Raw genomic sequence first — 16,980 nt, 5'->3', positions numbered from 1 at the left:
TATATTTCATTTTAAGATGGAGTTTGTGAGTGAGTGAGATGGGAGGAGTTTTCTTGCTTCAACTTTTCATGAAAAAAACGTTTTTTACTTTTTTATTTTTTATTCCTTTGTGATGCCATGCTCACTCACTGGGATGCAATGTGACCGTGAAAAGAGTTGCTCAAACTTCTACATTTCCAATCTTTTGAATGATTTAACAAATTGCCCCAAAAAAGGGGGAGGGTGGCTGGGAAGACGTGAAATGAAGCTAAAAAAAATGGATGCGATAGGAATTCAATTGAAAGCGTAGCAGTGTGATGTCGACTTGTAGAATAATTCCAAGAGCGTACTAGGATGAGTTGGTCCTATTTGGGGGGATTTTTGGGGTCTGGAATTTGGGTTTGGCTTCTAAATATGACTACCAGACAAATGACCTATTTTCACTGAGTACAATATTAATATGTTGTACCTATACATTATACGTGACTTTTTTAAAGTTACATATTTATGTTTTTATTGTGGAGTAGCACCATTAATTTCGCGTGACTGGACGTTTGGTCGCCAGGTGTATATAATTTTGAGAGCTGGTTTCAACAGTAGATATTTTGATTTTAAACTCTCTCTCTCTCTCATGAATCTAATTTTGAGATGTTGTCAAATGTCCGGGCGACCAAACGTCCGGGCGACCAAACGTCCGGGCGACCAAACGTCCGGGCGACCAAACGTCCGGGCGACCAAACGTCCGGGCGACCAAACGCCCGGGCGACCAAACGCCCGGGCGACCAAACGTCCGGGCGACCAAACGTCCGGGTGACCAAACGTCCGGGTACCCAGCTATAGACATAGCAAAAGAATGTGAAGTATTAATATCTAAATAGCAATTCAAAAGCCTTTATTTCAGGCACTCAGACGTTTGGTCGCCCGGACATTTGGTCGCCCGGACGTTTGGTCGCCGGACTTTATATGCAGCTGTATAATGACAATAAAGGCTTTTGACTTGATATTTAGATATATATTAATACTTTACATTCTCTAGCTGTCTATAGATGTAATATATTAATATTAACTTTTTGTTCATTGTACTTGTGTACTTGCATTTCTGTATCGGCGCGAAAACAATAATAAATAATAATAATGGAATAGTAATGGGGGAGATCCAACTTTGCAGTATTTTGTTTATCGCGGCCATGTATTGGTCTACATTAACCGCGGTATTCGAGGGATTACTGTACTTTTTAAACTTCATTTTTCTCAATAATACCTGAAGCTCCTCCTTAGATGATACAATGTCCGTCAATTTGACTTTTTATAGCGCCATAATGTTTTAAGAGCTACAGGGCAGGATTACAAAAGAGGACGGAATTTCTTGGTCCATCACCCGCATTTGCTCTTTCAGGATTTCCACCTCATTTCCATTCCGACAGTGCGGAGGTTGCACTATGCTTCCGCCCACTGTCAGCTCGTGCTGAATCCTGATTTTGCCTCACATCCATTCATGTCCCGCGGCATCAAAGTCGACTCACGTCAAATCAATTAGCTTTTGTTGGGGGCCGGCCTGAAAAAAACAGCAAAAAAAAATATTCCATAGGGCAAAAAAAGTATATTTACGAGGGTTGTCCCTGATCAGAAATCGGATTGGAAATGGAGTCCAATGGCGTCTTTTACAAGGGTTAGGAATCGGGTAAAAAAATATTTCATCTAATTTTTAGTGTCCAATCAGCCTACCATGTATTTGTTTGGAATGCGGGAGGAAATCGGAGTACCCGGAGAAAACCCACGCAGGCCCGGACAGAACATGAAAACTCCACACAAGTGGACCGACCTAGATTCGAACTCAGTTCCTTCACTGTTAGGCCAACACGCTAACCACTCAACCACTGGGCGTAAAAAAAAAATCTTTTTTGTTTTACTTAAAATGTTTTGCCATGGCAGTTAATGAGTTAAAGTAGAGAAATTATCCAAAAATGTAATGAAAGGTCACCCTTTTTGAAAGATATCTTGAACTCAATGGGTTCTATCTGGTTATATAAATGCATATATATTTTTTAAATGAGATTGATACATTTACAAGCTTATCCTATCATACTGTTAACTTACTGTTTAATGTAAAACTTATTGTTGACTTTTTTGCCCCGTTATAGGGCCCCATAGAGAATGATGTTGTGGTCCATGTGTCGCTGATAGCTGAGAGCCAGAGGTACATTGTTTGTTTCTGTTTGTTTGTTACCCTATTATACATTTTTGCCGCCACCATTACTATATTTTCCACACTATAAGCACCTTCATTAAAAAAAATGTTAAAAAAATGTTTCAATCATAAGGCGCACTGGATTATAAGGCGCAGTAGCGGTTGTGTAGCACTCTTACAAATATATACTGCAAGTGACTGTATATTATCCAAATGTGATTGATGATGTGGACGAATCAGAAAATATCTGAATTTTCAATTAACAAAATAATTGCTCCCAATCTCTGGAAATAAGATATATTTATATTTTACTGTGCACGCACTATTTGTTGATTTATTTCATTTATTTATTTATTTATGTGCAGGCTGCAGGTTTTTCTGAACACATACGGCATCCAGACGCAGACACCACAGCAGGTGGAGCCTATCCAAATCTGGCCACAGAAGGAGTTAGTCAAGGTAATTCATACAGTCGTATAGTACATTGACAGAATGTTAGAGCACGTGTGTCAAAGTGGCGGGCCGGGGGCCAAATCTGGCCCGCCGCCTCATTTTGTTTGGCCCGGAAAAGTAAATCATGAGTGCCGACTTTCTGTTTTAGGATCAAATTATAATGAAGAGTATAGATGTTGATAAATGTCCTGATTTTCCCCCTTTTAAATCAATAATTGTCATTTTTAATCATTTTTTCTGATGTTTTTAGTTCAAAAATCATTTTGTAAAATCTAAAAATATATACAAAAAAACCTAAAATAAACAATGTTTTAGATCCATAAAAAAACGGAATATTCAGGGATATTAATCCAGTTCTTTGAATTCATTTATATAAAAAAAATCTAAATAGTATATCTAAAATGGTCCGGCCCATGTGAAATCAAGTTGACATTAAATTGACATTTTATGGATTGATTTCTCTCCAAAATACAGCCGTTTATCATTTTAACATCACTTTGCTGACATATTTCCTTGTTGATAGTTTGAGGAACTATTAGTCTGAAAAAAAGCATTTTTTAAATAATATATGAAGAATCTATTTTCTTCCTTTTGCATTATTTTCAGATTTTGACAAACATTTCCTATCCAAGTATACAAATACTAGCTTTCTGAAATCGGTCATCTATTGTACATATCTTTTTTCTTGAAAACTTAAAGCTTTTTTAAGATTTAAAACCCGAAAAATGCCAAATCTTCACCAGAATTGATCAAAAACAGAGATCGCTCATTAATATTTCTGATGTTTTTCAGTTAAAACATCTTTTCTTGTCAATCCTTCACCAGCAAACAGTTTGAAGTGATTACCTTTTGTTGTCGTGTGGCAGATGTTAGATTCCCTAAGCAAGTTTCCTCTTCATTTTGCATCAAAACGGAGGATTTTAGAAAAATAGCATCGAACTAATCGATGTGGCAATCAGTCAGATTACATGTGAGCAGCCTTTCCTACTTTTGATTGTCGCATTCATCTAAGACAAACTCCCAACTCCACGTTATTGATTCCCCGCCGTACTGCTCTGCTTAACCACCATTGATCAGCATAATAGCCCGACTGGTCGCCATTTCCGTTTCCTACAACCACACAATGTCTTTTTTTCGCCCCGTTCATCGTTTTTGTACCACGTTACAGGAAATCAAACCTGGACAAATGCGTTTTGTAAGCAACAATGCAGTACGACACATGATTGATGGATCTTGATCCATATCTGGCAACTTTTCCTGGATTTTACACGTTTTTTAATCATTTCAAATTGTGTAGGGTATTTTTTCAAGTATTTTTTTGTAAAACTGATCTTGTTTTACTCATTTTGGCTCTAATCCGGATCGTCTTGGACACGAAAATGTCATCGTCAACTGCTAATATTGTAAATTTTTGAGTCAGTCACTTAGATATAATATTCAGATTTTTGTTTATATAAATTGATTAAAAGAAGGGGATTAAAATCCCTGAATATTCAGTTTTTTATAGATTTACAAATGTTTATATATATATATATATAGCTTTTTAAAAAGAATTTTTAGATTTTACAAAATGATTTTTGAACTAAAAACACAGAAAAAAATAAATTAAACAATGACAATTATTGATTTAAAAGGGGGAAAATCAGGAAATGTAATATACATCTATACTCTTCATTTTAATTTGATCCTAAAACAGAAAGTCAGCACTCATGATTGACTTTCCCGGGCCACACAAAATGATGCGGTGGGCCAGATTTGGCCCCCGCGCCGCCACTTTGACACATGTGATCTAGGAGTATTTAGGTTGTGCCTTGAACACCATTAATTGTGCCATTTTAATGCGTTACCCATGTCAAATAACCTCGAAAAACATTATTTTATACGTAAAGTATGAATAAGCAAGCAACAAAATATCCGTCAGGCATGAACAACCCCATAGTGGACCACTTCCAGCCCGCGAGCCACCCATTTAACACCCCATGGCCTCTCACAATGTCTCTGAGCTGAGTTGCTTTATGCAATATTCAGGAGTACTCCCTATGGACCAATAGGCAGCTTCTTCCATGGCTGACGACCAATAGGAGGCCAAGAATTTCAAAATGAATTTGACAGAAATACAATTTAACATCAATGTTGTTGACGAAGGAAATGAAAAAATATCAGTGTTTGTTGTCGGCCATCATTGCTACTTTTTCCTCAGTTTTGTGGTATCCTTCAATGCGTTTTAGTGCCAAATTCACTCTATGTTTACCCGCCCGCGGGTTAGAGTGAAAATCAGAGCAAGCGGTGGGATTTAGTACAGACTCCAAATTAATAGAGCACTTTGTCGAGTGGATAACTGTAAAGGCATTTTTCGATTTTCTGCCTGCCGCTTAATGGACTATTCCTGAGCTTCACACCACTGCTTGTGTAATCCTTCTGGACGGATGAAAGCTGACCGTGCGAGCACAAGTGTACGCCACTTTAGCCGAGCGTGTAACACGGAGGGGAACATCCACATTTAAACCAAGCTTTGACTCACCTACATGACTTTCTATGTCTCCGTATCTGAAGGAATCTGGTTTGACTTACCTTGCTTCAAAAATGACGTTCAAAAGACTAGTTCAAGGGGTGGGTTCAACTTTTCAGCCCGGGGGCAACACTTTAAACGTTTGACAGATGGGCGGAGTCAGTACGAGATAGGATACATCTAAAAAAGTGCATCCGTTAACAGTACATATGAAAGATAAACAGGTAAAAAGGATGAAAGTATTAACATACTCATCACTCATCATTAAAGTCAAAAGTATAAAGTGCAAAGTCGAGTCAAAAGGAATGTATTAAGAAATATTAAAATGACCTAAAAAATGTGACAGATGGGCGGGGTCAGCACAAGATAGGATACCTATAAAAAAGTGCATCTTTTAACAGTACATATGAAACAAACAGAATAAAAGGACTCAAGTATTAACATACTCATCATTAAAGTTAAAAGTATAAAGTACAAAGTGAAGTAAAAAGGAATGTATTAAGAAATATTAAAATGACTTTAAAAATTTGAGAGACAGGGCGGGGTCAGCACAAGATAGGATACATCTAAAAAAGTGCATCCGTTAACAGTACATATGAAACAAAGAGAAAAAAGGACTCCAGTATTAACATAGTCATTATTAAAGTATAAAGTACAAAGTCAAGTAAAAAGGAATGTATTAAGAAATAATAAAATGTCATTTAAATCTTGGTAAAAAAATAAAACATTATTTGGACAACGTCGGCAGGCCGAATTAAAACGCCTTGTGGGCCGGATGTGGCCCGCGGGTCGTAGTTTGCCCATATAAAATAACTAAATACAAAATAATCCGTTACCACACTGGAAAAAACACATAAAAATAGGATATTACAATGGAAAAACTTTAAAAAATTACAAATTTTCGAATTCACCCTCTACACCAGACAGACACATGCTCAAACTATGGCCCGCGGGCCACATCCGGCCCACGAGGCGTTTTAATCCGGCCCGCCGACATTGTCCAAATAATGTTTTTTTTTTAAAATTTTACCAAAGATTTAAATGACATTTTAATATTTCCAAATACATTCATTTATACTTACCTTTATACTTTTTACTTTAGCGATGAGTATGTTAATAATTTTGTCCTTTTTGTCTCTTTATGTTCCATATGTACTTATAACGAATGCACTTTTTTATATGTTATCGTATCTTGTGCTGACCCCGCCCATCTGTTATGGCATTTCATCTTTGTCACCTTCCAGTCTAATTTGTGCGCATATAAGCCGCACCCTTGATTCAGTCATAATTTTTTTAGCAACAAATACGGCTTATATGCGCGAAAATACCAAAATTGCCCCTAATTCTTCACCTTACTATGCCTTACTGTCCCTAATACCTATAGAACATCCCATTTTCTCCCCACACAACCACCTCGTTCGTAGTCCTCATACTTCATACTGGTGATGTCACGCACTCTTGTGAATTAAACTCGCCTTGACCAGCTGCCTCATTGCTATTCTCCACAGGAGATCGCAGTCGGGTGCACAAGTTGTCCTCACCTCCCTCTTGAGCGTATGTGAGGAGTGTGTACCACATTTGTAATTCTACTCCATCGTCTACCATCATTTTTGTGGACTAATACACACATTCCTGCTCTTTACTTACTTTTTAACCTGTTTAATTCTAATTGGAACAACCTTTAAGCCACTGAATGCAGGAGAGGAGGAGCATAGTTCCCCCTTTTGACTAGATTTGGGTACTGCACTTCTATAGAGTGATGTAGTTACAGGATGGAAATACATTTAGTGCATTTTTAAAGAGGTGAATTGAATTTTAAATGGCTGGTGTGGAATTTTATATGAGGAACATTGGTGTGCACATATTCGGTGTTGTTGTTGGGTTATTTTAGGTTAGTTTTATGGGTTATATAGGTCAATTTAGTGGAAAATGTCATAGATTGCGGTTAGTGTAGCATTCCAAGTCGATCTCAAGGGCAATAAAGGTGCAGGCCTGATGTATTCGGCTCACATAGCAGGTGGGGATTTCACACCTCGGAGTCAGGGGGGGGGGGTTTGGAATCAATGCCCGACTCGGCTGTCTTTGCATCGTCTGATTTGGGGATTTCAGAGACACGATGATAGAAAAGAGGCTGCTCTTTGCTTTTCTTAACGCCATCTTTTCATGCGGCAGAGACACTTTTATACTTTGCTCCTTTTATAGAAGCAAGCCGATGTAATTTTCCGTTGTCAAGATGTGTGTTGATGTCCAGTGTCGGTGCTCGGATGTTTGGTTGCTGGACGTTTGGTCGCCGGACGTTTGGTTGCTGGACGTTTGGTCGACCGGACGTTTGGTCGACCGGGCGTTTGGTCGCCGGATGTTTGGTCGGCCGGACGTTTGGTCGACCGGACGTTTGGTCGACCGGACGTTTGGTCGACCGGACGTTTGGTCGGCCGGACGTTTGGGTGGCCGGACGTTTGGTCGCCCCGACCTTTGGTCGCCCCGACCTTTGGTCGCCCCGACGTTTGGTCGCCCCGACGTTTGGTCGACCGGACGTTTGGTCGCTGGATGTTTGGTTACTGGACATTTGGTTGCCGGTCTTTTGGTCACTTTTGGAGAGAGAGTTTAATATCCAAGTACTGTTTAATATCCAAGTACTGTATACTATCGAAGTACTGTTTAATATCCAAGTACTGTTTAATATCCAAGTACTGTTTAATATCCAAGTACTTTTGAAAACGGTAAATATTTAGATATTAAACTCTCTCTCGTTCACATTTGTACTTTCTATTAAAAGCATGAATATGGAAGTGAAAATTGCTAATCAGGGTGCGGCTTTTACGAGAGAAATTGTCAAATTTCAATGATTTTACCTCAATCTTAATGGTGCAGCTTGGCCCATGCAAACTCCATACAGTGAGAACCCACCTGGATTGGAGGGTTCAATCTATTCAATCCACTCAAATTCCACATGCAATGCAGAAACATTGTTTTGATGCTGCCATTGCTGCACTTTAAGCCCCCCGGGGGATCCGTTAAGAACCCCGCTAATGGTGTTCTGGGGACTATTTCATTAGCGCCACATCTCATCGGCATTACTGATAATAACGATAGCAGTGGGTGGTCGTGCTGCCACACAAAGGTAATTTCTGAAACAATTGCAACGTCTCAGCTGGGGACGGAATGACCTCCCACCCCCAACGAGATGTATGTTCATTAATTTGGCTGTGCCTGTCTACCCGCAGGCTTACCGCTTCTTGGCTGTCAATAAAAAGCTGGGCCTGAGTGGGCGTCCTGATCGACCCGTGGGCTGCATTGGAACATCCAAGGTATGCTACGGGAGCTAACGTGTATAGCGCATTAACGTCAATTTGATTTCACGTGGACCATTTTAGATAGAATATTTAGATTTTTTTTTTTTAGAAATGGATTAAAAGCCCTGGATATTCTTTTTTTTATAGAGTTAAAACAATGTTTATTTTAGTTTTTTTTAAATATATTTTTGGATTTCACAAAATTATTTTTGAACTAAAAACACAGAAAAATGGATTAAAAAAGGACAATTATTGATTTAAAAGGGGGAAAATCAGGGAATTTAATATACATCTATACTCTTCATTTTAATTTCATCCTAAAACAGAAAGTCAGTACTTGTATGTCCATTTTGACTAGTTTTCCCGAAAGACCCACTAAAATTGTACTGTAAATTGTACTATCGGGATTGAATCGTAATTTGTGAATCATGATATAAATTGTATGCAGTTAAATTATGTTAAATCTCCAGATGCCACCTTAGTTTACAAAAAAAATCAAAAAGCTCCTCCTCCACTGCAAGATTTTGTCCCAAAAAAATCCAACAGATCAACAAGGGCTGGCTCTAGAGGTGACTGTGTAGTTCCCTTCTAAAAAAAAGTGCTTATTTCAGTTACATCTGCCAAAATTAGTGGACTGAATTTAAAATTAAATATGCTTAGTTTAAAAAATCTTCCATCACAAAGCTCCTCCTTCACTGTAAGATTTTGTCCAAAAAAATACAACACATAAACAAGGGCTGGCTCTAGAGGTGACTGTGTAGTTCCACACAAAAAAAGTGCTTGTTTCAGTTACGTCTGCCAAAATTAGTGGACTCATGAATTTAAATCAAATATGCTTAGTTTACAAAATCTTCCATCATATAGCTCCTCCCCCACTGCAAGATTTTGTCCCCAAAAATTCCAATACATCAACTATGGCTGGCTCTAGAGGTGACTATGTAGTTCCCTTAAAAAAGTGCTTATATCAGTTACATCTGCCAAAATTAGTAGACTGAATTTAAAATCAAATATGCTTAGTTTACAAAATCTTCCGTCACAAAGCCCCGCCCCCATTGCAAGATTTTGTACAAAAATATTCCCACACATAAGCAAGGGCTGGCTCTATAGGTGATTGTGTAGTTCCTTTCAAAAACAGTGCTAAATTAGCCAAATCATCGTTTAACTTCAATTTACAATCTTACATATTTACATGAAGAGTTCATTAATATGTTTTCCCCTTATTCAATAAATTAATGGCAAGTTAATAAGCAACTCTTTCCAGTTTATAACATGCCACCACTAAATCAGGATTCCCTCCTTCTGCTCCCCAAAAACAATACAACAAAACATTCAGGCTGTTTCCCTGCAAGAAAGCATTATCTTTGGCTCGAGTGTTCTCTTGGATGTGAACGTGTTATCCCTGCGGTTTGCTACCTCGCGGGAAAATGATTGCTGCTTTTATCCACATGAGCACAATAATTGGATTGTTGTCAGCATCCATCTTCTTTTATATGTTTAGATTTACCGCATCCTGGGCAAGACGGTGGTTTGCTATCCCATTGTCTTTGATCTGAGCGACTTTTACCTCTCTCAGGATGTCATGCTACTGATCGACGACATTAAGGTACACGCCGTGTTACTGCGTACAGTCATGCCTTGAGATACGAGCTTCATGCGCTTGTATGTCAAGTCACTCGTATCTCAAATCAATTTTGTTCCCATTTAAAATGACTAAATAAAAATTTATCCGTTACCAGACTGAAAAAACATCTAAAAATAGGATAGCACCCTCGGCTAATTTGCTCCCCTTATTAATGATTGCATTTTTTAAGCGATAATAAACCGTTCAAATGCAACGTGGCACATATTTACTCACATAGAACGCACTTAAAAGTCTAAAATTTTCAACAAAGTGTACCGTGTACAGTTATGCCTTGAGATACGAGCTTCATGTGCTTGTATGTCAAGTCACTCGTATCTCAAATCAATTTTTCCCATATAAAATAACTCAATACAAATTAATATGTTACCAGACTGAAAAAATCACCTAATAATAGGATTTTTCAATGGACAAACATGTTTTTAATTGTTCTAATTCACCATCTATGCTCACAATGTAACAAAAAAAAATATATATATAGTGGTTATGCTCTGAGATATCTTTACGCAACCTAATTTTTGGCAAAATTTTTGTCCATGTTGCAGAACGCCCTCCAGTTCATCAAGCAATGTTGGAAAATGCAAGGACGACCTCTCTTCTTGGTCCTCATCCACGAGGACAACATCAAGTAACATATATGATAATGTTATATATTGATTTTAAATAACAGTCCGATTTTTTGGTTTATTTTTGTAATTGACAGGAGATACTTTTTAATGTAATTTGTCGTCTCATCAGGGGAAGTCGCTTCAATCCGGTGTTGGACATGCTGGCGTCCTTCAAGAAGGGACACATTGGAGGGGTCAAAGTTCATGTGGACAGGCTTCAGGTTTGTTTTGCTTTAAAAATATTTAATATACTCATATATTGTGATACATGTAAAAAAATTCAATTTTTCCAATTTCACTGACCTTTCCTTGGGTAGACTCTGATATCTGGAGCAGTGGTAGAACAGCTGGACTTCCTGCGTGTCAACGAGGCCGAGTAAGAACCATGATTGACACTCTACTCTCATACTTGTCAACCTCGGCCAATTAGGTCCACTTATTAATGATTGCAATTCCCCTTAAGTGATAAGAAACCGTTCAAATGCAATGCGGCACATATTTACTCATATAGTGCGCACTTTGTGACCGGACCTTTGGTCACCCGGATGTTTGGTCACCCAGACGTTTGGTCGCCCGGACGTCTGGTCGCCCGGACGTTTGGTCGTCTGGTTGCCCGGACGTTTGGTCGCCCGGACGGTTGGTCGCCCGGACGTTTGGTCGCCCGGACGTTTGGTCCCCCCGGACGTTTGATCGCCCCGGACGTTTGGTCGCCCCGGACGTTTGGTCGCCCCGGACGTTTGGTCGCCCCGGACGTTTGGTCGCCCCGGACGTTTGGTCGCCCCGGACGTTTGGTCGCCCCGGACGTTTGGTCGGCCCGGACGTTTGGTCGCCCCGGACGTCTGGTCGCCCGGACGTTTGGCACAATTTGAAATGATCAATAAATTTATAAGTTGACAGGTATGAACACTCAATAGAAACATCATGTTAACATGCAAATATGTTTGTGTAAAAAAAAAAAAAAAGAATCCCAGAGTTCCGGAGTTTTGAAGAACTGGAGCTTCCTAAGCACTCCAAAGTCAAGCGACAGACCAGCACCCCCAACGCCTCCGACTTGGAACAACAGCCTGAAATCAGCGTGGACGAGTGGCTGAATAAGCCCACCGACGAGGTCCTCCAAAAGTTTCATGTGAGTCTAGAAACATACCAAACATTTCTAAGGCAATTTTGAAGGTTACGGCTTATACGCAGGGTAATATGCGAGAAAATACGTTTCAGATTAGTGTACCTAATAAAATGTCTGGGCAGGCCAAAAGTTGCAAACTACTTTGCCACTGTAGTACTTGAGAATGCCTTGTTTTTCTTCCCCATTTCATGCATATTCTTCAATTAATTTCAATGGAAATGAGGTGCTACGCTCTATTATCCATTATCGTCAGGCAAGACACTGAATCGCGTCATTACAATTTCATGGCGGCTTTCCTGCAGCAAGTAAAAAAAATGCCCATCTTGCTTTTGTTTTCTCGTCTGCACATTGTCAATTAACTGCATATTTTGGTCTTCTCGTGAAGGATTGCGACTGCTTGGCCAGCCAAGCGCAGCTTGCTGGAATACTGCTGAGGAGGGATGGCTCGCCTTTACTCACAAAAGGTGGGAAATTCATTTTATTTAATTTTTTTCATTAATTTTTCTTACTTTTTATTAATTTGTAGTGGTATTTTGCCAAAAATTCCGTTTTTGCTTTATGTAAAGGTTGTATAAAATTGGGAAGGCTTATTAAAATTCAAAAATACGTTTGGAGTATATTACAGTAAAGTACTATTTTTACAAAATGCATACATGTGTATATATATATTTTTTAAATGTGTATGTACATGTATGCATTAATATATATTTTTTTCAGCAACACACTTATTTATTTATTAGTTCATTTATTTATTCATGTATTTTTATTACCTATTTATTTATGTCTATATCTGTATTCTCACCATCTTGCAACTGTGACAATGAAATTTCCCGAATACGGTATGAAAAAAGTTGTCCAATCCAATATAATATTTAAAAAGGCAAAAAAAAAAAGAAAATATGTTTTTGTAGAAGGTTAAAGATGACATTTTATATATAACGTTTGCCATTTTCCAAGAGAAAAATGCTATTTGTACAAATCGGGTATTGTTGGATAAAAACCGGGAGTCGTCTTATACTCCGGGTCGTCTTATAATCGCGCCAACGCAGTATGTTTACCTCACTGAAGCAAAGTACCGTATTTTCACGACTATAAGGCGCACCACATTATAAGGCGCACCCTCAATGAATGACATTTTTTCCATATATCAGGCGCACTGTATGATAAGGCGCACTGTATGATAAGGCACATTGTATGATAAGGCGCAGTGTATTATAAGGCGCACTGTATATTTTGGAGAAAAATTTAAGACTTTTAAGTGCGCTTTGCGTCGTGAAAATATGATAATTGCTATTGACTCCCAGGTATGAAGCACTCACTACACAGTCACCTTTAGAGCCAGCCATTTTGGATTTTTTTGTATAAAATCTTGCAGTGGGGGAGGAGCTATATGATGGAGGATTTTGTAAACTAAGATGGCATCTGCATATTTAACAGTATTGTTTCAGTTCAGGCGTTTGCGTTTTTTTTAATATCCGACAGTGGTGGTTTTTCGTTTTTGGTTTTCTGTTTTTTCCATATATAAGGCGCACTGTATTATTAGGCGCACTGACTATTTTGGAGAAAATTTAACTTAAGTGCACCTTATAGTCGTGAAAATATGGTATATATAAATAAAGTAGCAGAAACTGTAGTATTACTTATAACTTTATTGTAGTCAATCTGTTAAAATAAGTGTAATCTGATTTTTATGACCGTTACAAGGCGGTTATTCTGTCCCGGCTAATAAAAACAGAGCCGTTTTTCCTCGTTATGGTTGACAGATTCTTTCTAAATTTGCAGAAAATCTGATGGGAGAGCTGGAGAGGATCTACCGACAAGCTGGCACCCGAAAGCTTTGGTCTGAGTTCATTAACACGTGCACCCACACATTCCCCAACAACACCCACACATCGACAGATTAGGCGTAGTCGCTCGTTAACATTTAACCGGTTGTTTTGTCTAACGACGCGCAGGCTGGCGGTACGCCACGCCGCCGCCATCCTGGAGAAGTTGGCCAGCTCTTTGGCACCTCACATCACCTCCATTGTGGTGGAGGGGAAGCAGGTAACAAACAGAGTCCCGCCCCCGGAGAGGCGGAGCCTGCATGTTAGCCGTTAGCCGCTAGCCGCTTTTTTGACTGACTGACTAGCCGTCGTCGGTATGGAACGTGATGCCAACTTGAGTTTGGCCAAGCGAGCTAGCTCATGAGCTAGTTGGCTTGATCTCACATCATTAACCATCGTGCAGTGGCGCCCCCTGTTGGCTGCACTCTTCAGTAAAAATATATTTCAAGGAAATCTTCATTATTATGGAATTTAAAGATATTGTCCATATTATTTTACTTCGATTTCATTCACAAATGTTAAAAAAAATTTTCCTAACATTTTTTTAAATTTAATTATTATTAATTGCATTTTATTTGTTACAAATGCTGTATTTTTTATTGAAATGTAAAAAAAATCTTAGTTTTACTCCTTAATTAACTAATTGTCAATAATAGACACCCAATTTAATTTGCTGCCACTCTCCCAGTTTAAATAGATTGGACATCTACTGGTGATAGTCCCTTATTTGCGGCCAATTCTCCCATTTTTAATCGATTGGACATCTATAACTCATTTAATTTCCCAGAAGGATGAATCCAATAATGAATAATACTTTAAAATGGCCTATTTTATATTATTTTAATTTTCCTTTTTATCATAAATAAGGATTTTCAATATTACATTCTGCTCTATACAAATATTTTGTTACTATTACTATTAGCGACATTACAGTTAATTAATTTCAACCCTAAATTAACTAAAATATCCATATTTCTAGCCATTATTTTGTCTCTAAATATTAAATGCACAATTTTCTATTTAATTCACAAATACTTCAAAACTTTTAAAACATGTTCTATCTTAAATGCGTACATATTCTATTCCTTCCTCATTATTTCTAGTCTTCAAAATATCCAAATCCTATTTAAACCTCAGAAGCCCACATTAATAAACTCTAAACCACGCACTAACCTGACTCAGCAGCGACCAATCCCAAGTGTATATCGACTCAATGTTGTCATCCCGACTGACAGCAACAATATTTCCCCTTGTTCCCCCATTCATGTTAATTAGCTGAAAATGTATTATTTGCATACACAGCATCATCAGAATAGAAAAAAAAAACACAAAAAAACACAACAAGCAGGGGAAAATCAGTTTTTTTTAGGGTTGTTTTTTATTCTTCTTCCCACTAGCCCCGCTTTAAAATGGTATCCGTGTTCCGGGTTCAATTTACTTTCTCATTTCCCTAACATTGGCCAGCAAGTGAAGCTTGAAATAGGTTGGCCAACAAAACGTCGGCGGATTGACACCGCATCATGCCTCATAAACGACACGCCGAGGGTCTGTTGCTTTTTATTCATCCGTGCATATTTTTTGAAACACATACACACACTGAAAAACACACAAAAGCACATAAAAACACACAAAAACACACTAAGGCACACACAAAAACACACAAAACACACAAAATACACACAAAATACACACAAAATACACACAAAATACACACAAAAACCACACAAAAACACACAAAATACACACAAAACACACAACAACACACAAAATACACACAAAAACACACAAAATACACACAAAACACACACAAAACCCACAAAACACACAAAATACACACATAAAACACACAAAACACACACAAAAACACACAAACCACACTGAAAAACACAAAAACCACACTGAAAAACACACTGACAAACACACTGAAAAACACTGAAAAAAAAACACTGAAAAACACAAAAACACAATAACACACTAAAACACACAAAAACACACGGAAACACACAAAAACACATACAAACACACACATAAACGTGCACACACACACACACACACACACTGATGATTCGTCCTGGCTTATTATTGAAATGATTTCATTTCTTCTGTGAAGATGACTCTGGTTCCACGGTTGCCCCTAGCAACGGGCTGCCACTTTTTCACCTTCCACGAACCAATTTAACAAATACATGCCGTCGACGTTGAAATATGAGTTATCAAATAGTGAGCTGAATCACATAGATGCGTTGAAAAGGTCTATTTGACTTGGTGGATTTTGAGTAAATGATGTCATTTTCTGGTTTAGAAAGTATAAGGAGTATTTATTGGTATACTCCAAAAAGTAGAAAAAGGTTTTATATTATGCGCGCTAGATGTTATATGCTTTTGACCTTGAAATAGAAAAGGTACAAGATTAAAATTAGATGACTAATGATTAAAAAATATACCAATTTTTTTGTACTGCTATTTTTTAAAAGTGAAGTAAATATAACTAAACAAAATCATGCGTGAATTATTTTATTATATGCTTTATTTTATTAAGTTTATTTAATGTTTTATTTCAATTTAATATTCCTGAACAATCCTTAAGTCATTCTACTTTTCATTAATTGTTATTTAACATAATTTTGTTTTAAATTTAATATTTTTGTAAAATTTATTTAATGTTCCCAATTATAAATTTGGTTGAATTTTCCCCAGTGTATTTTATGTATATTTATTTACTTTAAACCGTTTTTTGCCAAATATAATCCTATTTGATACATTAAAACAACAACCTATTTTAGCAAAGCTTTGCTAATGCTAATGTCCAATATAATCTACGTTTAAATTGTTTAAAAATGCATTAAACATAAACATTACTCTTGGTTAAATATGTCCAAAACATTAAGAACTTCTTCTTTCTTAATAGAACAACCTTTAATACTGACTTTTTGATTCATAATCCCATCCAATTTCCCTAAAATATATTTTCCCGAAACCGATCCGATGCCCATATTTTCAGACAAATTATGCCAAGTATACTTTAACCACTAAAAAACACATCGTAAATAAAATCGGAAATTTTGTTAGCCAAAAATTGCTTTGTTTACGATATTACACGATGATTTCCGCACTGGACCGGATTCGATCTGGTGCCCACATCCGATACCGTCCCAAAAATAGTCGTGTAGGGCGCCGATACCGATACTGGACATCGGATCTTAACATGACTAACACCCGCTGTCTTTTCGCCCAATAGGTCCGTTGTCCGTCTTGCTGCCAGTCTGTTAACTAAGCTAGTGGACAGCCTTGCCCCAAGTATTACTAGTGTTTTAGTGCATGGCAAACAGGTAAGTGTACACACGGCGTCACACTGGGGTTAA

The 16,980-nt window shown here is 37.8% G+C and overlaps 1 protein-coding gene across 2 annotated transcripts in view; it reads left to right on the top strand.

Moving 5' to 3' along the window:
* phkb (phosphorylase kinase, beta) overlaps positions 1-16,980 on the top strand; it is a 54,167-nt gene that overhangs the window by 28,272 nt on the left and 8,915 nt on the right. Inside the window, exons 15-25 of one of the 2 annotated variants that reach the window (XM_077714187.1) lie at positions 2,121-2,176; positions 2,533-2,626; positions 8,354-8,437; positions 9,921-10,025; positions 10,607-10,689; positions 10,800-10,890; positions 10,987-11,045; positions 11,633-11,795; positions 12,178-12,256; positions 13,575-13,632; positions 16,857-16,947. In XM_077714187.1, coding sequence (XP_077570313.1) covers positions 2,121-2,176; positions 2,533-2,626; positions 8,354-8,437; positions 9,921-10,025; positions 10,607-10,689; positions 10,800-10,890; positions 10,987-11,045; positions 11,633-11,795; positions 12,178-12,256; positions 13,575-13,632; positions 16,857-16,947 — 963 coding nt within the window. Of the gene's footprint in view, positions 1-2,120; positions 2,177-2,532; positions 2,627-8,353; positions 8,438-9,920; positions 10,026-10,606; positions 10,690-10,799; positions 10,891-10,986; positions 11,046-11,632; positions 11,796-12,177; positions 12,257-13,574; positions 13,633-13,747; positions 13,839-16,856; positions 16,948-16,980 lie in introns of both variants that reach the window. The other variant, XM_077714188.1, reaches the window with a different exon arrangement.

This window comes from Stigmatopora nigra, chromosome 3 (assembly GCF_051989575.1).
Source record: "Stigmatopora nigra isolate UIUO_SnigA chromosome 3, RoL_Snig_1.1, whole genome shotgun sequence".
Classification (NCBI taxonomy): domain Eukaryota; kingdom Metazoa; phylum Chordata; class Actinopteri; order Syngnathiformes; family Syngnathidae; genus Stigmatopora; species Stigmatopora nigra.
Note: the sequence above shows the minus strand (reverse complement) of the source record. Positions and strands in the feature narration are given on the sequence as shown.